Source organism: Coptis chinensis, chromosome 3 (genome assembly GCF_015680905.1).
Source record: "Coptis chinensis isolate HL-2020 chromosome 3, ASM1568090v1, whole genome shotgun sequence".
NCBI lineage: Eukaryota > Viridiplantae > Streptophyta > Magnoliopsida > Ranunculales > Ranunculaceae > Coptis > Coptis chinensis.
In genome coordinates this window covers 86221309-86246041 of record NC_141458.1, presented here as the reverse complement: position 1 = coordinate 86246041, position 24733 = coordinate 86221309, and the positions used below count along the sequence as shown (strand labels likewise).

The window sequence follows — 24733 nt, the reverse complement described above, 5'->3', positions numbered from 1 at the left end:
AAGCAAGTGAGTTAGATCATTAGTCTTCTTTTTCCTTTTTCTCTCTCTCTTTTTATACTTTCTAACTTGTAATCCTTCATCCCAAGGATCATGAGCTAACTTCCCCTTGGGGAGTTAATCAAACTCATGTGAGGGAAAAATCTTTGTTGTTGGTTTGGTGGGTTGTTTAGGAAGAACAACTAGACCTATACCCTATTCCAAAATGATAGTTGGTGTAGTGTCTAGTTAGGGATCAAGGTGATGAGCTTAGAGATAAGTCATTGCTTTGATTCCACTTGCTAGCATGTATGAGCTTAGAGATGAGCCATACATGTTAGGGATCAAGTTTTCTTCTATTAGACTTGTCTATGAGTTCTAGGAAGAATAAAATAAACTTATTAAAATCAACAACAAAAGTTAACTTCACATGAGGGGGATTAACTCTCCATATTTTCTTTTAGTAAATCGTATTGTGTTTAGTTGCATTCACTTGAAACTTAATTTTTTTATGTTTGTGTAGAAAAGAAACCTAGTATTAGTATTTAAACTTACTCACTAGTTCCCTAAGAGTAAAAACCAAGTTGTAATTGTCCTAGACTTTAGGTTAGATCAAATCTTTACTCCAACTATATGAACACGAAATTTTGTGAGTAAGGAAACTTTGAAATTGCACTTTTGTCAAATTAGAGAGACAATCTCTAACATAGTAAAAGTGGATATCACCGAATATCATTACATGGCTACTCTGGCATGTAAACTTCAATGGTTGAAGTATCTTCTCTCTGACTTAGGCATCTCTCATTCTTCTTCGATGAACATGTTCTGTGACAATCAAGCAGCCCTTCATCTCTCTCAAAATCCAGTTTTTCATGAACGAACGAAGCACATCGAATTGGACTGTCATTTCTTACGCGACAAGATACATGCCAAGTTACTATCTCCTACGTTCGTTCCATCCTCAAATCAAGTGGCTGACGCCTTCACTAAACCTCTCGGCAAGGACATCTTTCTGAGATTAATTCACAAGTTGGGAGTTCTTGATATTCACTCTCCAACTTGAGGGGGAGTATTAGAAGTCGTTCTTTAAGTCATAGTGGAGAGCGCGACTTGCGCTTTGCCAAAGCACAAGTAAATCAGCGCTTTGCCGATGATGAGTTCTGTGTAGCGACTGCGCTCTGTCAAAGCTTAACCCGAGCGCGACCCGTGCCTCGCGTATTGTTTAGAAACCCACCGACTGTTTTAGGTTGTTCCTATTTTAGATTCTTGTATTGATCTCTATATAAACTTCTTGTAATCTTCTTAGAAATTAATCAAGTAAATATTCTCTCCAATCAATCTCTCTTTCTCTAATTTATCAGTTTCCATGTTGCATTTAACACTTGTATTCGCATTGGGGCATTGGCATCGTTGTCTACATAGCACTGGCATAGGTGGACAACGCATGACCGAACTCTCAAACTGTGGTCAAGTCGTAGCGATGAGGAAGAGAAGACTACGGATTTCTATTATTGATCAAGGATTCAAGGTAGGATATGATGTGTTCACTATTTAAATAGATTCCTTCATTGATCTTTTTTTTTTCCTTTCAATCTTGAATGTAGCTAGTGCCATACCTTGGCAATGAGTAAAGCTTGCATGGATCTTCTGGGCATTAGTCTTTGTTTCTAATGTGTGCCACAGGATGTAGACGTTGGTAGGAAATTCCTCTTCAAAATCTCCTTGACCCTTTTTTATTTTTACTATTTATAGGATCATCTACACATCTAGGTGTGGGTAGGGCTAGCAATGGGTTGGATCGGTCCGGATATAGGCAAATCCAAAACCGATCCGCTTTTCAACAATACAGATCCAGAATCGGACCCGACCCAAACGGATATTTGAGTTAGAGAACCAAAACCGAACCGAAAACTTTTTTTTGATTCCGGATCTGATCCGTTCCGAACCAATAAGCTCAATATCAACCCAGTGAACCGAGTTTTTAATAATTGGATCCTAATTTTCGTTATATAAATATTAAATAATTTTTTTTTGCTAAACACAAAAACAAGATATACAAATAAAAAAGGCATAATGAATGATTTGAAATCCAAATTTGTAAGAGAGGATTTTCCTTTAGATAGGAACCATCTTTTTATTATGTAAAAAAATATCGTAACATATGTATTTTGCATATCTTATTTTGAAACTTTAAATATTGCAATGTTGTATAAGGTAATAGAAATATATGGTGGAGGAAAATTAGAAAGAATAAGTCTAAAAATTTTAATTGGATTAGACCCATAACGGTTCGGTACATACTTAATCCAGAACCAATCCAATAAGAGTCCGGTTCTGATTTTCAAAACCCAGAACCGGTCCAATATGCTAACTACCTATCTCAGACCCGCTTTTATTGGTTCGGACCGGATCGGGTATCGGTTTTTACCCGACCCATTGCCAGCCCTAGGTGTGGGGATTGTGCTTGAGCATGCTCGCTGGTCAAATGGTTGTCAACTGCATTGCGTTATCTCCCTTACTGTTGTATCCTTTACACAGGGCCGGCTCTGAGTTCCTGGGGGGCCAAGGCAAGCCCAAAAACTGGGGCCTATTCAAACAAAGCTATTTTTGTTTTTTTTTGTAGTTAAGCTGTTGCGTTTGGTTTAGTGGGTTTGAGCTCTCCACTGTACGTTGAGGAGCAGGGTTCACACTAGTTTTTAAGAATATAATGAATATGTATTTGATTATTGGGCTTGGACCATGTATATAGGTTTACAATCTAAAGAATAGAGGAGGATTTAATTATTGGGCTTGGACTATGTAAGTTATTGGTTTGGGCTAGTATGACAATTTAGACATATAAATAGTCTTTATTGTCTTTTTGGGGGCCTTTTTATGGACCTAATTGTGGGGGCCCTAGGCGGCTGCTTAGTTGGCCTTGCCCCAGAGCCGCCCTGCCTTTACACCTAATACTAGTAGAAAATGCCAGTGTTAAATGTATCTTTAACACCATTGGGTACTAGTATTATCTATCCCTATTATTTTGATTGGGTATTTGCAATGCCGGCCTTGAGTTTCTGGTGGCCTGAAGCCAACTCTTAAAATGTGGTTCTATATGTGTAAATTCACATGTCAAAAACAAAAGTCGATGCATTTTTTGCCTAGCGTTATTATTTGTTATCTCATCTTTTTAGTCGAATTCCTTTTTGTTTTATGTAACAAATAAGATTTTATACATTTTTTGACTTCCTAATCTGTGAAATAGCAAGTGGATTTAATAATTTCATTAGCCATATATAAGTTTCAATTAAGTCTATAATTATATTGTTCTTATTAGTAAGTGTATATTGCAAAGTGCGTTAAACTATTTCAATGGACTCTAGTGGTGGACTGGTGGTCTCTTATTTTGCCAAAATAACGAGGGCCCAAAGCGCTTGTTTGTGTGGCTTTGCCTTAGGGCCGGCACTCGGTATTTGGGTTGATCCTGCCACACTCTCTTCAAAATGTACTGGGAAGTTCAACGTTGTCAATTTTCCATTATTTGGTATATGGTGTAGTTGACAGTTTGACACTCAGAACATAACCCTTCTTATCTTATTCCTTTCGCAAGGCTAGCTAGAACCAAGTAAGTGGACTTATCTTATGGCGCAATCTCTACGAAATCTCCATGTACGTCAGTACGTCCATAGGAAACATGTGGACTTTGACGCCGTCATGTACTTACAAGTTATATCTAACTATTTGATTGCCACAGGATCTCACTTGTTATCTTGTTTGCGCAGATAGAATACAAGTAATTAAGAACATACAGGCCATTGTCACCAAGTACGGTACGGGTTTAAAACGGTGTATTTGAAAAAAAAACTTAGTTCGTGTTTTAAACGGAACGTCTCGGAAAAAAAACGTAAAAAAAAAAAAAAAAAAAATACAATTAAAGCATAAAAAAAAAAGAGTTTTAGATTCAATTGGTTTAAAACGGTAAAAGCGGGTTTAAAACGATAATATGTCGTTAAAAGAAATGGTAAAACCCGATGATAAAGAATATAATAGATAAAGAATTTAATTTTTTTAAAGAGTGGAAAAAAGAATTGACACATAAAATAAAAATAAAAATAATAAAAAAATGAAATCCAAAAATTCAAATACAAATAAAAGTATCAAATTATCATTACTCATCCAAATACTATAAGTTTTAGATTGATTCAAGATGAAAACGATTTGCTAAATAAATAAGATATTACTAATTATCAACGATAATGGCATAATCAAGTTCTACAAATAAGTTAATAACTTTAAAATTTATAATTAATTATTAATAGTCCAAAACAAAATAAAACCTGGTTGGTCGAACCATCGATAAGTCAATCTAACGTCCACTCTTCAAAAATGGTAAACTCCAAAACCCCTTTTTTTTTTTATTCTTTTAGATTAAAAAAAAAAAAATTTTAAACGGGAGATTTTTGAAAATCTCGGGGTTTTAAACGGTTTTTGAAAAACCGGATTTTAATCTTTGCTGGAACCGGGCAGTTGCCAATATCTCGGGTTTTAAACGCGTTTTTTTTAAAAAAACGCCGAACTTGGTGACAATGATACAGGCTAGTTTTGAATCTACACTAGGATTGCAACCCTGCTTATTGTCATGCCTTTATTTGCTTTCCTAAGTACTTCTACAGCTCTACAACACTGATATTTCAGCACTTTGAAATTTTGAGTTCCAAGTTCCAACAACAAGCCTAAATCTTGCAGTGAGACCGAATGCATTCTATTCCGTTGCAACCATTGTTACAATTGTCAATTGCTTGATCTAACTATATATGGCCACAATTCACTAACTAAGTAACTAGGGTCTAACATTCTGTATTGTTTCTTCTAGGGACGCCCATTCATGTTATTTGATCATCGGATACTTAGGTACTGAACTCAATAGAGATTCCAAATCATAAGAAATGCTGCATAAAATTTCTTCGTCATTGAGCTCTTTATTATATTTGAAAAACAATGTAATTTCCAGTACAATGCTTTGATACAATCCATGGGCCAGATATGAAGACGATAATCTTGGACAAAGTGCCTTTTCTCGATAAACTAAAAAATGACGCGGGTTCAAACCGCCACACTTATCTCCATGGACCCCACGAAACATCCTCCAAACTTTCCTTTTTAAAAACAACGGTCCCAGAACCAAAAAAGGAACCTACGACTAATAATAAAACCACTAAAATGCGCCCACAAACTCATTCATCTTCGTCGTCAACTGATCGCAGGTTAAATTCTCTTCTAAGACACCTCCAAAATAATTCCAACTCAATAATAATGGATTCTCAAACCACTATCATTTCTTCATCTCCAACTTCTGCCTTCAATACCAATCACTCTGTCTTTGCTAATATTCCTCAAGGTCCCGAAGATCCGATTCTCGGGGTATTTTTTTTTTCCTCAAAATTCTTATTTGTTTTGAATGATTGAAATTTATTATTTATTTGTTGATGCTTTATTAAGGTGACGGTTGCTTATAATAAAGATCCAAGTCCAATAAAGTTGAATTTAGGAGTGGGTGCTTATCGAACTGAGGAAGGAAAACCTCTTGTTTTAGATGTGGTCAGAAGAGCAGAACAGATTATTCTCAATGACAGGTAAATGAAAAAAATGTTTTTTCTTGGTTATTGTTATTATTGATGTGGAATTTTGATGATTGATCAGGTCACGTGTGAAGGAGTATCTTCCTATTACTGGATTACCTGATTTTAATAAGTTTAGTGCTAAGCTCATTTTTGGTAATGATAGGTGAGATTCTGAGTTACTGATTTTATCGTTTGATTGATTTATCGGTTTTATTGGCTGAGTTTATATATTCTGGTTGGAAATGTCACAGTCCTGCGATTCAAGAGAACAGGATCGTGACTGTACAGTGCTTGTCCGGTACAGGCTCACTAAGGGTTGGAGCTGAGTTTTTGGCAAGGCATTACCATGAAGTAATAATCTTACTTCGTTCGTTGAATTTAATTGTGTTACTAATTTGATGTACAACTAATGGTTGATTGTGTTTTTTGCATGTCAGCGCACGATATACATTCCTCAGCCAACATGGGGGAACCATCCAAAAGTTTTTACCATAGCAGGGTTATCTGTTAAGTATTACCGTTATTATGACCCAACAACACGTGGATTGGACTTTCAAGGTTTGTTATTATCTATCTGTTTGGTGTATATAATGATGTTTTGATTAGTGATTCGTCATTTTTTCTGTATGAATTTGTATTAAGGAAATGCAGCATTATCTAAAAATATTTAGCTGTCATAAAGAAAAATGCTAAGCTCTTAGAAATATTGTAATCCATTTGCTGTAGAAATTTTGATATTTTAATATCGTATTAACCACTTGAAATTGGAGACTCTGAGATGAAACAATTCGTCTATGTGCTACGTGTGGAAGTTTTTCGAGAAATTTAGTAAAGTGTTGGGGGTTGAGAAAATGTGTTCTTTCAAAGCATAAATGTTCAAACCAGGGTTATGTATCAACTATCAACTTCCCATGCACAAAGAAATTATTTTGTTTGAGGTGTTTGAATTTGTAGAACTGGTGCCCACTTCTCAAAATTGCAAGATGAATACTACCACAATAAGTGATAATTCTGTTGCCTATATCTCTTGATTCGAGTTTGTATTGAAAGTAATCGAGTGAGCGGAGCGAACGATCTTGGCAGAATAGGGGGTATGCGGACAAAAACCAAGTTGGTTGGTTTCTGTCTGTCTGTCCTCAACTTCTCTCCTATTTTTTCTTCGCCCCCAATACCCTTTCTCCTTCACCCATCTCTCTCTCTCCCCCGCATCACCCAACTTTCTCTCCCCCCGCAGCTCCGCTCACTCCCCACTGCCACGCGGTATACTAGTTATCTTATATCTTACCATGACAGGATAAGGCTTGATCAAAAGTTACTTTGTTGAATTTTTTGGTTGTCTTGTAATACTATGTTTTGTTTTAATTAATCCAGAATTATTTAAATTAAGAAAAACTCCCTGTCTTAAGGGTTTACGCTTTTTTAACTTAAGAACCTTATTTAAATGAAAACTAAATTGAATGAAAGTAAAGTCTATCATGTATGCCTTGTTGTTTGTGGAAACCTATACCTGTGTGGTGTGTTTTTAAATAACTTCGAGTAAACAATATCCCCCCTTCCCTCTAGCGTGTAAACATCTTTATGTGCATAACATATATTTTCAACTTTGTTATTTTTCCTTTTGCTTCTAAATCTTGCTGTACATGTCAAGTAAATGAAATATCTTTATCTGTGAACAGGCCTGCTAGAAGACCTTAGGTCTGCTCCATCAGGAGCGATAGTGCTTCTTCATGCATGCGCTCATAACCCAACTGGTGTTGATCCAACACTCGAGCAGTGGGAGCAGATCAGGCAGTTGATGAGATCAAGAGGGTTATTACCATTCTTTGACAGTGCTTATCAGGTGACTGTAGATGAACTTAGTATTAGGAGGATATATATCCTCTTTCTTTTTGTATCTTATTTTCCCCCTTTCTTTTCGTGTAATAAATAGTACTTGAGAGGAGGATGTTGGTGATTAGTACTGGTGAGTATTTCAAATTGTATACAAACAGAAGCATGAGTTTTCTGATGTCGTCGTTAATTTATTAGGGATTTGCGAGTGGAAACCTGGATGCGGATGCGCAATCTGTCCGCATATTTGTAGCAGATGGTGGTGAGTGCTTCGCAGCACAGAGTTATGCAAAGAACATGGGCCTATATGGAGAACGTGTTGGGGCCCTCAGCATTGTGAGACACCAAGACTATTTTTTATTTACATCTATATGGTTTTTGTTCAACATCTTCTTTTCTCCGGGCAGTTTTTCAATATTTTTGCATGCAACTTCACATGTGGACAATGATCGCTTAACAGCTAGAGCACAAAGATTTAAAAACTAACGAATTTCGTAAACACTTTTCTGACTTAGGTGGTTCATGGATTGATGTTCATGGATTGATGGCTAGATTAACAGTGATAGTGACGCATATAAAGTATATATTAACAGTGATAATTTCATAAACACTTTCCTTACTTAAGTGGTTCGATATTTTTTTCGAAATTTTTTAGTATTTTTGAAGTTCCCAAACAGCCTAATGTGTGCCCGATTTTCAAAGTTGTTTGCTCATTGAATTATATTCTTGGTCAAGAATATTATTTTTATGAGAATATGACCTTGCTAAGGCATTCAGATTGAAAAACAGTGCCTATTCGGATATGATCTTGATCTTTCACTATTAGTCTAAATGGAGTTCTGAGTATTTGGTGGGTGAGTCGGGTTTGTGTTGGGTCTAAATTGGGTTGCCAGTTAGATAAGCAACCCCTATCGTGGCATGTAATCAAATCAATTTGATTCCCGCCCAAAATGTATACCTTTTTTTTTTTTTTAATTAGCAAGTCTGTTTTAAATGAGATCAGTAACTCTTTGATGCTAGTGGGGTTCGAGTCCCAGACTTCTGGTATCATCACCCAAAGGTTTTACCGACTTTGCTAGTCGGCACCTACTAAAAATGTGTGGGCAAGCCTGTTTTTAAAGAAATCAGTAACTCAATTGTGTGTAGCGGGGTTCGAACCCCAGACCCCAGACCTCTGGTATCATCACCCAAAGGTTTTACCAACTAAGCTAGAAGGCACTTACCCCAACATGTACACTCAGTGGGCCAAGATTGTGAAACCTGAAACAGAATCCCTGATCCTCTAAGCTAGCAGGTAAGATTGGGTTGGTTCACATTTGACCCGTTTTCCAAATTAATTGACCTAATTTGCCTTACTTTTCACTGTTAACAATCATTTTTTTTTCTAGCACCTACTGTATTAGCTAATTTGATTGAGACAACATTAAACAAGTCTAATAAAACTATAGGTATAGTTGGGGGTCAATCAGGCTAACTTCTAAGAGCATCTTTAGGAGAGACACTATTCTAGCATCAAACACCAAATTTTCAATAATTTGGTGTTTTTTCATCTTCTGGAGAGACATATATTGATGAAAACACCAAAAAAACACAACATCGGTGAAAATTTGGTGTTTGCTTTGGTACTATATCAAATCTCTCTCGCGGCTTTGGATAAAACCGTGAGGTTTTACGAACACCGCGTGGGCTTTGGTGTTAGTTTGGGCCTCTGTCTCGTAGTGTTTCGAACACCAAATTTTGATGTGTCGCGGTTTACCGAAAATCGCGTGGGCTTAGGCTTGGTCTCTTGTGCGGTTTTGTGAAAGCCGCGCATGGTTTGGTGTCGAATATTTGATGTTTCTCCTGAAGTTGCTTGATATTTGGTTTGGTTCAAATATTTAGTGTTTTTTTGGATCTCTCCTAAAGATGCTCTAAGAACCAAACCAAACCTGCTGATTTTGGGTCCAGTTTAGAGTTGTCCTAATCTGGAGTATTTGAAGTACCATATCACGCGTTTCAGTCTACTTTCACCATAAGACTGGAACTGACTAGTAAGGGAATCTACTCTTTATAAGACTTGATGTTAAGTAGCTTTTAGTCAGCTCACTTCAGTTAATGATGTGGGATGATTATAGAAGTAGTGAAACTGATAAAGAAAAGTTGTCTCTCGATACTCTAATTGTCTTGTATTGTTTAGGGTTAATTAGCTTTTGGCCCCACTAATTTAGGCATATTCAGCGTTTGGCCTCAACCTTTTTGTTTATTCGTTTTTGGCTTCACTTCCGTAGGTTAACTCGGTCAAAGTTGTGTTGACTGAGTCAACTGACGGAAGTGGGCCCAAAAATGAATAAACAAAAAGTTAGGGCCAAACGCTGAATATGCCAAAATAATTGGGTCCAAAAGGTATTCCTATGTTTATGACAATACGAATAGCTACAATAACGTCTCAGTGGAACCTGGAAATTATATATTTATAAGTAGGAGGCAGACAACAATGTCAATTATTTTGACTATTTTTTTTTTTTTGGGAAATCTGTTTTTAAAAAAGATCAGTAACTCATTGATACGGCGGGGTTCGAACCCCAGACCTCTGGTATCATCACCCAGAGGGGTTACCAACTTTGCTAGTTGGCACCTGTTATTTTGACTATATTCCTAATTAAAGCATTTAGAATCTGTATAGTTTTAAGAGTAATGTGTTGCTAAAATTCCACTTTTCAGGTCTGTAAATCCACAGATGTAGCAAGTAGAGTTGAGAGTCAGCTGAAACTCGTGATCAGGCCCATGTACTCCAATCCTCCTATTCATGGTGCATCTATTGTGGCTACAATTCTCAAGGACAGGTACTAGTCAGGGAAACCGCTGATTCAGTAATCACTTATGCTCAACTGTAGCTTCTACAACATGAACCCTATTGTTTGGTTGCTACGTTTTAATTAAATTGGTCATCTTTTTTTTTTTGGGTAAGTCACACTATTCATTAAATGAAACGAAAGTACATAAACATCTTTATGTGCCCAAAATATGGATGAAGGCACTAGAAAGTAACACAAAGCCATTGCAAGTCTAAGTTTGGACGCATAAATGAGAACTGACTTCCAAACATAGGGAGTTTCAACATTCACATGAGCTTTATTTACTATATGCTCAAAGTGTTGCTATACTTGAAAGGTTTCTGCTGAATCTTACAGCCGATCCCTATTCCTAGTACAGCCGATATCCAAGTATTTTAAGATTAAAACATTGTTAGCAAAGATTAGATACCTGCAATCAGAAAGACAAAAGCCGGAGTTAAGCTTAGAAACATTCACATGAGCTTTATTTACTATATGCTCAAAGTGTTGCTATACTTAAACGGTTTCTGCTGAATCTTACAGCCGATCCCTATTCCCTAGTACAGCCGATCCCCAAGTATTTTAAGTTGAAAACATTGTTAGCCAAAGATTAGATAGCTGCATTTAGAAAGACAAAAGCCGGAGTTAAGCTTAGATAACCTAAACCATCCCATCATTCTGTAAACATGAGGGTTACTAGGTTCCAGAACAAGCCATATGACATGCGGTACCGCCCAATGGCACATGAGGGTTGGTGTAACCCTGTTAGTCTGTAACAAGGCGTTGGGGAAGGCTGGCCCCTTCTTATTGTATAGAGTGTGGAACATATCCAATACTCAAAATAAAGTCAACTCAATGTTCAGAAACTGAGAGAAAAAGTGATCGTCATGGATAGATGGAGTTAGCAAGTTAAACTCGATGCCCGGTGATATATGGATAAGCTCGCCCAAACAGGAAAAATGGTCGGCATATCCTCGATGAACGAGGTAGCTGTAATCCGTAAAGTAATCTTCCTTGCAGAGTTCACTCTTCGTCCCGAAAAATAGTATTATGACTGTAAAGCAATACCTGTTTACCAGAGAGGTATCATATCCCCTAGAAAGGATAACATTAGAAATTGTACTGTTATGATAGTTTTGTAGTCGTTAAATATGCACTGGAGAGCATTAATTTCTTAAGCATTTTCCTAAACTCGGAGTGATACTTGTTCTGCAGGAATATGTTTAGCGAATGGACTGTCGAATTGAAAGCAATGGCTGACCGCATTATCAGCATGCGTCAACAACTCTTTGATGCTTTACGTGCCAGAGGTATAGATATTTCAGTGTCCTCTCTTGTTTTTGGTGTTGTTGAACCATATTTGGATGTCAAACCGACCCTTGAGCCTCCGGAATGGCTATTTTTCCCTATGGGTCCATACTCCAACCAAATACCACCCTGTCAGAAGTTCCATCCCATTTTTGTTTATTATACAAATAAGAAACTCTACTAGCTTGTAGTTGTTCTTTGTAGTTCTGAAGCAAATTTACGGCTGAGTTGGGCAAGAGGATAGTTTGTAGTGTATGAGTTCTTGAGAAAGTTCATGGAAATATTAACAGGAGAGCCATAAGAGTGATTAGAATTTAGAAGTAAGGAAAGCAGTCGAGGGCGAAACTGCTTGGATTTTGCATGGGGAAGGCCATGAAAGTGAGAGTTTAGAGTAATTTATGGAGTATTTGACCTCAACTGTACTTGCTAGAGTCACTGGCAAATGATCTTGATAGATATTTCACCAAAGTACAAGGAAATGGAAAAGAAGAAAAACAGTTGGTGGTGCAGGGCTTAAGCCGACGAATAAAAGAAAGAAAGATCCTCATCGACAGTGCTTGTCAGTTGTTTGATTACTGAAATTTACTATGGTGCTCTTATATTTTAACAAATTCGCAGGTACACCAGGTGATTGGAGTCACATTATCAAGCAGATCGGTATGTTTACTTTCACAGGGTTGAACACAGAGCAAGTCAAATTCATGACGAAAGAGTACCATATTTACATGACATCTGATGGGTATTCAGCCATTCTCACTTTATAGCCAATAAATTTTGTTATGCATGAATTGTTTCTCCAGATTTCATTGTATGTATTTGGCTGTGCAGGAGGATAAGCATGGCAGGTCTCAGTTCTAGGACAGTCCCTCACCTTGCAGATGCTATACATGCTGCTGTTACGCGTGTTGCCTAGACTTGATGTGTGGCCTTTTGTTTATTCGATTCTAAACCATTTTATGTTTTAGTAATAAGTGCCTCTATAATCCTGAAACAATCATGGGCCAGTTGAGACTGCCACAGCAAGTATGTAAAAAAACTTGTGGGTTTTGGACAAAGTTTTTGAGGGAAAGCAATATATAATTTTTATCTTGAATCTTAACTTCTTCATATATAGCTTTGAAAGTCTTGCAATCTTGCACAATGATCCAACCGACCGTAGGGAGGTCTCTTTAATTAGGGCGAGGAAAAAAAAGTGTCCCGTTCCCTGTCTATGTCTGTCTGCCTCTCAAAGCTTCTCTGCCTTCTCAAATCTTCGCACATTCTACACTCTCAAAACTTCTCTTCCCTCTCAAATCTTCTCAAATTCCACCAATACTCATATATTGCAATCTTCTCATTATCAAATCTTCTCTTCTCATTATCAAATCTTCTCAAATCTATCACACGACACCGGGTAATTCGGGTAGGGGTAGAATTCGAGCTAATCGAGTCGAGTTTCACTAATTTAGGCTCAACTCGTTTATTAAACAAACTTTAATACAGGCTCAAGTTTGGCTCATATATTATATGAACGAGCCTGAGCCAAGCCCGAGTAGCTCAGCTATTTTACACTGCGATGATGGTATTTGAGCTTATCGAGCCGAGCTTCACCCTACTCGTTTATTAAGCAAATATAATTTAAAGTGTCATAAAAGAGGTTTTCTAAATTATTTTAAATAATATGAAGTTAATTCTAATTTCAGTAAAATGAATGAGTTTTTTGTAAATTATTTAAAAAAGAGAGAGCTGATTAGAATAATTAAGGGAGGTGGTTCTAAAATCTTAAAATAAAGAGATTAAAATACACTGTTCGGTTGAGAAGTGTGCCTCCTACAGACCCGGCTATCATATAATGTAGAGATGTTTGGTTTGTACGATATATGTTTTGAGCACCTTTGCTTGTAAGTATTCTTGCAGTTTCCTACAAAATCTCACTAGCATTAATCAAAAAAATGGACTAACATTTCCAACCAAAAAATATCAAACGATGCAGTAACTCTATATGCGAGGTTATCGTTCCCAGACCGTCATAGTTAAGTGTAGTGGCACGATGTAGCAATATTGGACTAATTCCGTGTTGGAGGGGATAGGAGGCAGCATAAGCAAGGACAATGAGGAGCAGCGAATCAAGGCTGCGGAACCCTTGTCCACGGGGCAACAGGTGTACGGTCGGTAGGAGAGTCGTAAGATGAACAAACAGATGGGCGGTCCAGATGAGAGGGGGGAGACTATAAAAAAGAGAAGATGAGGAGAAAACAAGGAGGCCGCTAGGGTAAGAAAGAGGGATAGAAAAGGGAGAAAAAGGGAGGAAGAAAGAAAAAAGGGGAGCTTGTAGAAAAGATAGTTTCAGGGTCAATACATTTGGCGCCGTCTGTGGGGAGTAGAGAAAAGCAACTTAGAAATGGCACCGAAGATAGCAGTGGGTAGGCCAAAGAAGGTTAGGGTTCATGAGCCGACGCCGGAAGCGGTGATTGAGGAGGGGGAAGAACTAGAAGAAGGGCGAGCAGCGGAAGAAACACGCCTGATGCGAGAGGAGATTGAGAGGCTAAGAGAGGAGAACGATGAGCTGCGAAGAAGAGAGAGAAGATGAAGGAGGAGGTTGGGGAAGAGCTAAGCGAGGGGTCCGAAAATGAGGGATCTGAAGATGAGGTGCCCGGACCGAATCTAATGGAAAATCCGGTAGCGGGGTTGACAATGGAGCAAGTCCAAGAAATGATAGACAATGATAGGGAGGCAAACCGGCGGCAGACGAAGGAGCGCGGGGGAGCGGCCAGTCAGGTGGTGACTGGGTTGAATCGCAACCCGCTAGCAGATGACATATAGGCTTTAGAGGTTCGCCCAGCCGAGGTTCGAGAGGTATGACGGCAAAGGGGATCCAGCGGACCACATTCATCATTTTCGCAACAGATGCCACTCTGGCAGGAGTCTCGGTATGACGGTCTGCGATGTATGATGTTCTCGGCTAGTTTTAAAGAAGGGGCGTCGGATTGGTACTACAGACTACTAGTGGGGAGCATCAAGAATTTCCAGGAGTTGGAGCAGGCGTTCATAGATCACTTCATATATTAGAAAAAGCGGGTGATGGACATCGCGGCTCTATTCAATGTGCGACGAAGATCTACGGAATCAGTTAGGGAGTTTCTGTGTCGGTTCAAGGCAGAGACACTGAAAGTTGAAAATTTGGATGAGAGGACAACAGTGATAGCCTTTAAGAGAGGCTTGCGCTCGGGGACAGAAGTGCACCAATTCGTAGCCAAGAATGAGATTGCGACACTACATGAGCTGTATCCACGAGTGGAAAAGTATATAAGATAAGAAGATTCTATGCAGAAGGATTCCAAGAGGACGGAGAAGGCCGTGTTGTCTTTGGAGAAGGATCGGGAACGCCAGAAAGTGGGGACGTCGGAAAAAGAAAGTGGGAGATACCGCGGGTATGGAGCACGAGCAGAGGGAAGCCGGGAAGGAATCCGAAGAGAGTACAGGGAGAGAAAGCCATACCGCGAGATGGAATAGACTCCATTAAACAAACCGCTCAGTGAGATCTTGCCCTTAATAAAGAATCTGCCGGGGTATGAAGGACCGTGAACCGTGCCAATGGAGATACCAGAGAAGCCTTTCTGTGCATACCATCAGATAAGGAATCATGAGACAAATGACTGTTACGCTCTAAAATGGTTGGTTCAAAGAATGGTGAAAAAATGGAGGATGGGAGAATTTGTGAGAGACGGTCGGAATGAGGAGCGTATGCCGCCGCAGGGAAGGATACTGGGAAGGAACCATCAACGTGATTTACAGAGGGGAGGTTATGAGTCATAACGCTCATAGAGACAAGATACGGTGGACCGCGAGCATCCAGCAGATTAATGAGAGAACGGATAGGCCACGATAGTGAGCGGTGGTAGCGGCAGAAAAGGATAGAATCGTGTTTAGCAATGCGCCTACGAGAAGTGGACTCACCACATGAAGATGCATTGGTCATTACAGTGGCAATGGAGAATTACATGGTGAAAAGGGTGTTGATTGATTGTGGGAGTGCGGTAGATCTGTTGTTCAAAGGTGCTTTGGAGGAAATGGGAGTTGATCCTAAGCAGCTGCGTCCTTCGCGAACTAATTTGTATGGATTTAACGGAAGTATGACAGAGCCCATAGGGGAACTCTTATTTCCCGTGACAACAGGGCCGGTGACAGTCTTCGCCCGTTTCATGGTGGTGGATTCAGCTTCGCAATATAATGCAATCTTGGGAAGGCGGTGGATTCACGAGATGAAGACAGTCCCATCAACGTATTATTAGGTAATACGATTCCCTACCCCTACTGGCATGTACGAGTTCTACAGTGATCAAGTTGCGGTAAAAAATAGTCATCGGGGAACCGTGAAGCGGTTGATCGGAAGTAGAGGCTTCCAATCCTAGGAAGAGGCTGGCATCGCAATTACAATGCACCTCGGGGGAGGGGGAGGGTGAGACAGCGGCGGATCCAAAGTCGCTCGATGAGATAGAGGTGGTGAATATTGGGATAGGGGAAGAGGAGAAGTTCACGTCGATAGGATCTAGTTTGCCCGAGGAGTGGAGGGGTAAGTTGATACAGTTCTTGTCAGATAATAGAGATGTCTTCGCTTGGACAATAGAGGATGTTGCAGGGTTGGACCCAGAGTTCGCATGTCATCACTTACATATGAAAGAGAACGTCAAACCCGTAAGGCAAAAGATGCACAGTATTAGGCCGAAATACGCTGAAGGGATCCGGGAAGAGGTCGCTAGATTGAAAGGGGCGGGGATAATCCTAGAGGTAGAGTTCACGGACTGGTTATCTAATATAGTCGCGGTACCAAAAAAGAATAGGAAAGTGCATACGTGCGTGGACTTTACAGATGTAAATCTAGAGTGTCCAAAGGACAGCTATCCCATGCCGCGAGTAGATGAGTTGGTGGACAGGACGACCGGGTTCAAGATATTTTCCTTCGTAGACGCATCGATGGGGTATAATCATGTCGCGATGTATGGGCCAAATCAGGAGAAGACCTCGTTTGTGGTGGAGGGCGGTACTTACTGCTATACGAGGATGCCATTTGGTTTGAAAAATGCAGGGGCAACCTTCCAGCGGTTGGGGGAGAAAATGTTCGAAAGCAAGATTTGGAAGGGAATTGAGATTTATATAGACGACATGGTGGAGAAAAGTATGTCAGAAGAGGAACATATAGAGGGGTTGCGAGAAACCTTCGGGATACTACGTAAATACAACTTGAAACTGAACCCTGAGAAGTGTACTTTCGGGGTGACTACAGAAAAGTTTTTGGGGTATATCGTTACTCATAGGAGAATCGAGGCTAACCCCGAGCAGATAAGGTCCTTGGTAGAGATGTCATCTCCACAGAGTGTGAAGGAAGTACAGCGGTTAGCAGGAAGGGTCGCGGCCCTGAATAGATTCATTTCCAAGTCATCTGATAAGTGCAGACCATTGTACCAACTATTGAGGAGCATATCGGATTTTGTATGGACAGCGGAGTGTGAGGAGGCATTCCAAGAATTGAAAAAATATTTGGACAAAGCGCCTTTGCTATCACGGCCCGAGACCGGGGAGAAGTTGTATTTGTACTTGGGGGCCACTGAGTATGCCGTCAGCTCGGTTCTAGTTCGGGTGGTAGACAAGGTGGAGAAGCCGGTATATTTTCAGAGCAAGACTTTGTTAGATGCAGAGACGCGATATAGTAGGATCGAGAGGTATGCCTTGGCATTACTTTTTTCAACCCTGAAGCTGAAACCCTACTTTGAAGCACATGTGGTGGTGGTGGTAACGAATTTGCCTCTGAGACAAGCACTGAGAACGGAAAAATCTAGTAGAATGTTGAAGTAGGCAGTGATGCTGAGTTCCTATGAGATACAATATCAGATAAGAACCGCGGAGAAGGCGCAGGCAGTGGATGAGTTTCTGGCAGAGTTTCCTGCAGAGGATCCCACGTGGGGAGAAGAAATGATTATGAAACCGGAACGGGAGAGTGAGCCAGACCTTCTAGACCCGTGGGATAAGATGAATAGGTGGAGGGTATTCGTGGATAGATTGGCTACCGACGCATGCAGCGACATAGGAGTCATGTTAGTTACACCTGATAATAGCAGAATAGAGCAAACCATGAAACTTGGGTTCGCGGCATCCAGCAATGAGGCAGAGTACGAAGCGGTGATCGCAGGATTGAGAATGGTTGAGAATTTGGGAGTGAAGGAGCTAACAGTCTATTCTGATTCAAACTTATTGGTATGTCAAGTGAATGGAGGGTTTTCCGCCTAATGCCCCAAGATGGCAAGATATTTGGATGTGGTGCATAAACGAGCTAAGAAATTCACAAAACTCTGTTTCCTTCACTTGGGCCGGGGAGAGAACAGACACTCCGATGCCCTAGCATATGTAGCAGCTACAATTCCTGGGTCGGAGGAGAGAACAATACGCGTGGGAAGGTTGGAGAAACCGAGCACCGAGGATGAGAGGGAGATTTGTAGTGGCACGATGTAGCAATATTGGACTAAGTCCGCGTTGTAGGGGATAGGAGGCAGCATAAGCAAGGACAATGAGGAGCAGCGAATCAAGACCACAGAACTCTAGTCCACGGGGCAGCAGGTGTACGGTCGGTAGGAGAGTCGTTGGATGAACAGACAGATGGGCGGTCCAGATGAGAGGGGAGAGACTATAAAAAAGAGAAGATGAGGAGAAAACGAGGAGGCCGCTAGGGTAAGAAAGAGCGAGAGAAAAGAGAGAAAAAGAAAGGAAGAAAGAAAAAAGAGGAGCTTGTAGAAAAAATAGTTTGAGGGTCAATGCATTAAGTGGATTCATGTTTAGAATTTGAGGATGCTTCAGTGGGTGAAGCCACTGTTTCGTTTTTTTTTTATTCGCTAGTGTTGGAGTGTGGCATGGCAACTCTGGCATTTCCTCTCTGCTCATCCCTTGGGTGAATGTGAATATCCCATGGGTCTTTCCAGCCCGTGCATCTTTTTTATGTTCTTACACAGTCCAACATTTTTGAGATTAGATTTCTTAATCTTAAACATTAAACCCTCCTTAGAACACTGACTAAATGCGTGTTGTGTGAATTGGTTGATTATTGTGCACACTCGCACTAAACAGATTTGCAACGTTTTGGTTTTCTCCTGTAATGATTTTGTACAATGCATAATCGTGAACAATTTTATAATTTTGATGACCCTAATCTCCAATGTAATGATTTTGTACAATGCATGAACAATTTTATAATTTTGATGACCCTAATCTCCAATTTAGTAATTATACTTGAAACCAAGACGGTTCTCAGTGCATGCTTCTGTTGCTTCAATGAAGTTGTTATGATGCCTGCCAAACAAACTTGTGCACAGGGGCTGATCCAGTATTTCAACTCTCTCCGGGCTAAACAACAATAGCAAGAGTCTTGAACAAAAAAAATAATAGACACATTACAAAGAAACAATTGAAACACCAGAATTCACAAGTAGCCAAATATATACTAATTCATCAAAATATCTAATCAAGTTCGACTACAAATCTATTTAAAAAGTAAAACTATTTAAACGGTATTTTATAGGTCTTGCAGGCGACAAAATCATTTCTTTCCACAATTTCGATTCTAACAAGCACCAAAATTCAAATCCAAAGAAGAAAAACAGTACATCTTGACACGACGACACATTAACACATAAGATACAAAATTTCATAACCAACGAACCATATTAACATTTCAATTTTTTCAAACAACAATTTTCACATATCTAAAGCCTACATTCCACCAAATCAAGCAATGCAATTTAAGGACCCGACTTGTCTGTATCTCATCGATAACTATCATTCAAATGAAATAAATTTAGGAGTCACTGAAATGCTATTGTAATTGAATGTGGTGTAGCTCAGTCCATGGCCAAAAGCAAATATGGCATTTCCGTTGAAGAACTAACTGATATGTTCATCCAAGATAACATTTTGCAGTATCTAGTCTGAGTTGCATTGAAGTTATGGGGAGCTTGGTTACGTATTCTTGTAATCTTGTGGAAACCATGTAAGTGGAAATCGGCCAGCTAAAAGAACGATAAGAGAATACATAGTAAATATGATCTATTAGTATTGTCATACCCTAGCTAACTAGTTATGAAATGGTCTAGAAACAACCAAGTTTTATTTTCTCACCTGGGTTATATTTAGGTAGTATAGTATTTTCTTTTTTCAGCAAAAGGACCCGGGCTGAATCCTGGTCCAACCCTCTCCTACGTCGGCCCCTGCTTTTGCATCCTTTGTGGCTCTCTCTTTGGCGTGACCATTTGTAGCTTAGAACGGGTATAAAATCTATAGATACACTTGCAGCATTGATGCGAAGAAGGTAATATCCTATATTCAATTATTTATAGTTGTCTTCAAAAACCTGTCAAACTCAAATATGCTTATATGCGGATGACTGAAATTCACATATAACTTTTCGAGAATATATCAATTTCCATTTGGGATACTATGAGATTTACACTGAAAGTCAATAAATCTCGTATTCACACAATTTTATGTAACATGATATAGGAGGAAATTGAACATATTATTGATAAGGATAAGGTTTTCTACACAAATTGAAGTACTCAATTGTCTGGGTTTGTTGAGGAATATAATTAGTTAGAATCCACCGGTTCTTGGACTGTTCGGCAGGCTTGAAATCCATTATCCCGTGGCGAGTGGTTTGACAATAATTCCACCCAATTTTTTTTCCTCTGAAGTGGTTTTGTTGGATACAATAAGGAACCATTTTCTGAGAAATCGAAGAAAAATTCCTAACAAATTATGGCCACCATAGGTGAAACCAAAGCAAGTATCGGTTCTTTTCCAATTAAAGTAAGGGAAAAAGGGATCGTTCAAGGATTTTTTAGCACGCTTTAAAGCAGAAGCGCAATCAGTGGAAAAGTTGGATGAATCTGAGATGACGGTGGTCATGGCATTCCAAACTAGCCTTATCGATATGCATAAATAATTACTGCGGAAGAAAGTCAAGAGTTTGCAAGAATTATACGACAAGGCAGAAAAGGATATCCGAGGGGAAGAAGTCTAATTCGTTGATTCTAACCATCTCGATAATTTTTCTTCTCAAATTAATAACAAACGAAGTAAGGGCATCTCCAATGGAGAGTGGAAAAATCCACCTCTACATAGGCGCCATTAGGATTATACACTCTAGAGAAATCCCAAATACATAAAGTGTATATTTACTATTTGTGGCTATTCTAATAGTAGGTGGAGGCAAATGTGTAAAAATAGATAGTAACGGACTTAAACTGGCACAGTCCATTCAAAATAATGTAAAATAACGGATTTGGTCCGTCGCAAAAGCTTAAAACAAATAGTGGTCCACTTTCAAACGTCATTCAAAACAACGTCTGTGTTTTTAAGTTTAATATATCACTGAGCGACGAACTTAGACCGTCGCAAACAGAAAAATAAAGCTTCAAACGTGTGTTGAAGTGACGTCCGAGTTTTTAAGTTAAACAGACGTTATTTTAGGTGACGTCCGGGCTTTTTATTAACTAATAGCGAGAGGGAGAATTCCCCCACCCTCTCTATTAGCTAATACACTATTACCTACGGTATAGCACCTCCATTGGAAAGAGTTTTTTTATATTTGGGGTGTAAAATTTCCACTCTATACGGTTTACACCCCCATTGGAGATGCCCTAAAACAAAATCAACATAATCGTACATTCGTATACGATGAAATTCAAGTCACATGCATTCAATATTTCAATTTATGTTGTAATTTCTGCTATATCAAATTTAGATCCTCCATAGTGGTGAGGCGAGGCATCTTTTCTGGCTTTCTGAAACCATAGGTGGAGTAGACATCATTTTGTAACAGCTCACAAAAAAATGTTCGAACTTCAAACAACTAAAAGAATGCAGTTATGAGCGTTTGCGAGTGCAACAGAACATAAGGGGAAAACTATGATCTGCTGCAAATATCATACATTTTTAGTTGAAGCATGTTTTTTCCCTTATCGAAAACAGTAAACACATCTAAGGCTGATGCCACTTTTTCCCCCTCAATTCCTTTGGTACGGGCCATCTCAAAAACCAACCTCAAAATGAAACCTCAATAACTGGTACAGTAGGGGATCAACAAGAACTACAGTAATAACGCATCTCAAATAACTTCAGGAATCCTGAACAAATTTAAGCAATCAAACAGGCATTAATCCATCCAAACCGTAAAGCCAAGATATAGATTCCACCAAATTTCGCAACAAAAATAAAGTTTCCACATGCAACCAACTTGGAATTTCCCTTCATTCATTTCCACAGTGCTTGTACCATAAAAAACCCCAATTAAAACATAAACTGCAAGCAATTCATTCTTGATTCACGATTAGTTCAAACAAGCCGCAGATAAAACTAAACCAGAAGAACAAAACAGACAGTGTAAGAAAAGTAAAAAATTACAATCCATTAAAGCACACTGTTCTCACTCTACTTGATGAGACTGGAAAGGAATACCAAGTCTTGTGGCACAACAACCTCTTTAGGCCAAGCCTTGTCTTTTTAGACTTAGGCTTATTCCCCTCAACAATGGATAAAGAACTTGAGGTTCTTATGTTTATATGGCAAGTCTTTGCATAGGTGTAGTGGATTAGAGAGATATAAGGGTGCTCACGCGCCTAGAGCCTCCCAAACACGGGGCAGCTCTAGAAAACCTTAATGTGCATGTACCTTGCGTGCGCGGGGGGGGGTGCAAATCCGGAATGTGCTTGTTTTTGCAAAACCGATTTTTGAGCTTTTTCTTTTGTATTAAAAGTAGTCAAACCACGTTTTTCCTCCACGCATGATCTCCTCAATCACATTGCGTGATTAGTAGATCTGGCTAAACGTTCATCTTTATCTTCTTCTATAACATCAACAGTCGAACTACACAAAAAAAAAACTACTTATTTTTTCTCTATATTTAAAAACTATGTTTTACTTATGTTGAAGTGCGTCTGAGAGTTCCTAGAGCCCGCTAAAGTGCTGTCTTGTGGGATCATTGGTCGTTGAATCTTGGGAGGTGTATGCCAAAGGCCGTCAGCGTATACCGACGGCAATTTCGCCTTCAAGACATTGTGATTTCACAAGCCTCGACTGTTCGTTGCTACTGCTCTAATTTATTGGTTACTAGTTAATGCCCGTGCCAGTCGGCACTCTCGACACATTGCTTTTGAACAACACCTAAGAAACCATCTCTATGGTAGCACTGGATCGATAATATAATTATTTCCAGCAGTTTTATATTTTATAATCATTTCATGCCCATACTCAAGTAAGCTTAATTATGGCAATTCTATGCATTTCATTTATTACAAACCAACTCATTACACATACTGTAGAGGTACATTTTAGTCACGACCTTACAATCTCGGAGAATAGGGTTTGTATAAGATATTTTACTGAACTCAGGTCAGTGTTCTGAGCTGCTTACGTATCTAGTTCTGAGTTTAGGTCGGTATTCTGAGCTGCATACGTATCTAGTTCTCTGATGAACTGGAATCAAGTCAGAAGTAGTTCATCTTGAGTGATTGAGTTTGAGATGGAGAGAATGTTAGCCTCCCTTTGAGAATAATAGAGAAGACGCCTCCTTTTATAGGCGTAGATCCCCTTTTTGCACTGTGATAAATGTAAAAACAATAGTTTTACCTACTTTTAACTAATTATGCTATGAATAAGTAAAACTAAATGCTGCTTTATAATATATGATCAAAGTTCTACTCTTGTTATCGTTCAATATGTGGAGTAGAGAATTCGTTCCACTCCTAGCTCGTTTAGATGTAACGTTTCCTAGTTTAATTAATTCTAACAAAAACAATGAGAGTAACGTAATGAAATAATGCTAAGACGGTGATTTAACTAATTTAGATGTTATGATTAAACTACAACAATTCAATACTAAAATGTGACTTCTAAGAGAGGGAATTAGGGGGATTTGATTCTACCTTGAATTCAACTTAATAAACTAGCATAGATTTGTTCACGTAAAGATTGGGTCTTTCTAATCCCTAATTATTCATGGCAATCTCTACGAACTAATAATTAGCATGTGAGAAAATTTAAATCCATTCTCATGGCAAATTAACTACCTTCTAAAGTTGAATAAATTTTTACAACTATGTCTACACTAACACAATCAAGTCTTCATCAAGGCTTTATCAAACCCCTCTAATGGAGGTTTAGCTCAAATTCATAAGACTATCATAACTAGAATAAAAAAAATAAGAACAAGACATTATTGAAAGAATATAAATTGCTTTATTAATCTAATTGAGAAGAGTCTAAGAATTCAAGCTATATTAAAACTAACTTACTAATCTAGATTTATGAATAACTAACTAAGTAATTAAGAGTTATGCCTTAGTCCTCTTTATATAGAAGAGGACTAGGTCTACAAATTTGTGCATGGGTTTTGGAGCCATCATAATTACTTCAGTCCAAAATGGGTTTCTCTACTGAAAATTACTACAATAGCATTTTCGTCCATTTTTGCTCTTCTGATTGGGTCAAAGCTTAGACCATTAGAAATCTCTTTCCGATCCGGTCGTTTTGACATATAGTAGGCCCAATTCTGAGGTCTGAGTCCAAAGATATGGCCTTCGGAAGTTCTGCTGACTTTTATGCACTATTTCTGTCCGCGTTGACTTTGACTTTTTAGCTTTGACCGAGCTTTAAAAAGGTTTTTTCTCCTTGAATCTTGGCCTTTAATCATAGAACTTCTTAGCAACCAACCTTTGCTCCTTTATCTCGTAAAAGGGACACATTTCTTCACATAATTGACTCCAATGCTTGAAGTACATAAAAGCACGTAAACAACACTAACTCTTTTTTTTTAAATCACATAATTGGTCTAAAAGCAATATTGTTAAGGGGTTAAAACTACAATTTTGGGTTCTTATCAAACCACCCCCAAGCAGCATTTTGCTTGTCTTCAAACAAATATGAGATATTAAAATAAGTGACCAAAAATAGAGTTCTAACTAATCACGTTTCGCCGAGTGCGATTGCATTGACTATATACAATAAGGCCTTAAACCACTAGGAATTTCCTATTGGACGAGTTATAATCTCGTGAGAGTTTTCCAGTGAAAATAGTCACAAACTTTATCTATACTACAACGATTAAGAAATATAACTACTGTTTCCTTATTTATTCTCAGATATCTATACATCTCACTAGCAATGAATACAGAATAATCAAGTTGA

At 38.8% G+C, this 24733-nt stretch overlaps 2 protein-coding genes across 2 annotated transcripts; both read left to right on the top strand.

Annotated features, from left to right (window-relative positions):
• The first annotated feature begins 5006 nt into the window (after nucleotides 1-5006).
• LOC147511317 (aspartate aminotransferase, cytoplasmic) lies at nucleotides 5007-12620 on the top strand. The gene is made up of 11 exons (XM_086603035.1): nucleotides 5007-5376; nucleotides 5455-5588; nucleotides 5656-5739; nucleotides 5828-5927; nucleotides 6014-6134; nucleotides 7253-7416; nucleotides 7605-7742; nucleotides 10107-10228; nucleotides 11435-11529; nucleotides 12146-12266; nucleotides 12356-12620. The coding sequence occupies exons 1-11, from the start codon at nucleotides 5176-5178 to the stop codon at nucleotides 12438-12440; spliced, it is 1365 nt and encodes a 454-aa protein (XP_086459161.1). The 5' UTR covers nucleotides 5007-5175; the 3' UTR covers nucleotides 12441-12620.
• Nucleotides 12621-15438: 2818 nt separating this feature from the next.
• Nucleotides 15439-15798, top strand: LOC147511316 (uncharacterized). Its single transcript, XM_086598427.1, has one exon. It carries the CDS (start codon nucleotides 15439-15441, stop codon nucleotides 15796-15798), a length of 360 nt encoding a protein of 119 aa, XP_086454553.1.
• Nucleotides 15799-24733: the final 8935 nt, after the last annotated feature.

Excerpts from the sequence above, each read along its gene's own strand:
- LOC147511317 (XM_086603035.1), top strand. The coding sequence starts at position 5,176 with ATGCGCCCACAAACTCATTCATCTTCGTCGTCAACTGATCGCAGGTTA. Across the intron at positions 5,377-5,454 it reads CCGAAGATCCGATTCTCGGG|GTGACGGTTGCTTATAATAA; the intron begins GTATTTTTTTTT and ends TGCTTTATTAAG. Across the intron at positions 6,135-7,252 it reads ACGTGGATTGGACTTTCAAG|GCCTGCTAGAAGACCTTAGG; the intron begins GTTTGTTATTAT and ends ATCTGTGAACAG.
- LOC147511316 (XM_086598427.1), top strand. The coding sequence starts at position 15,439 with ATGCGCCTACGAGAAGTGGACTCACCACATGAAGATGCATTGGTCATT.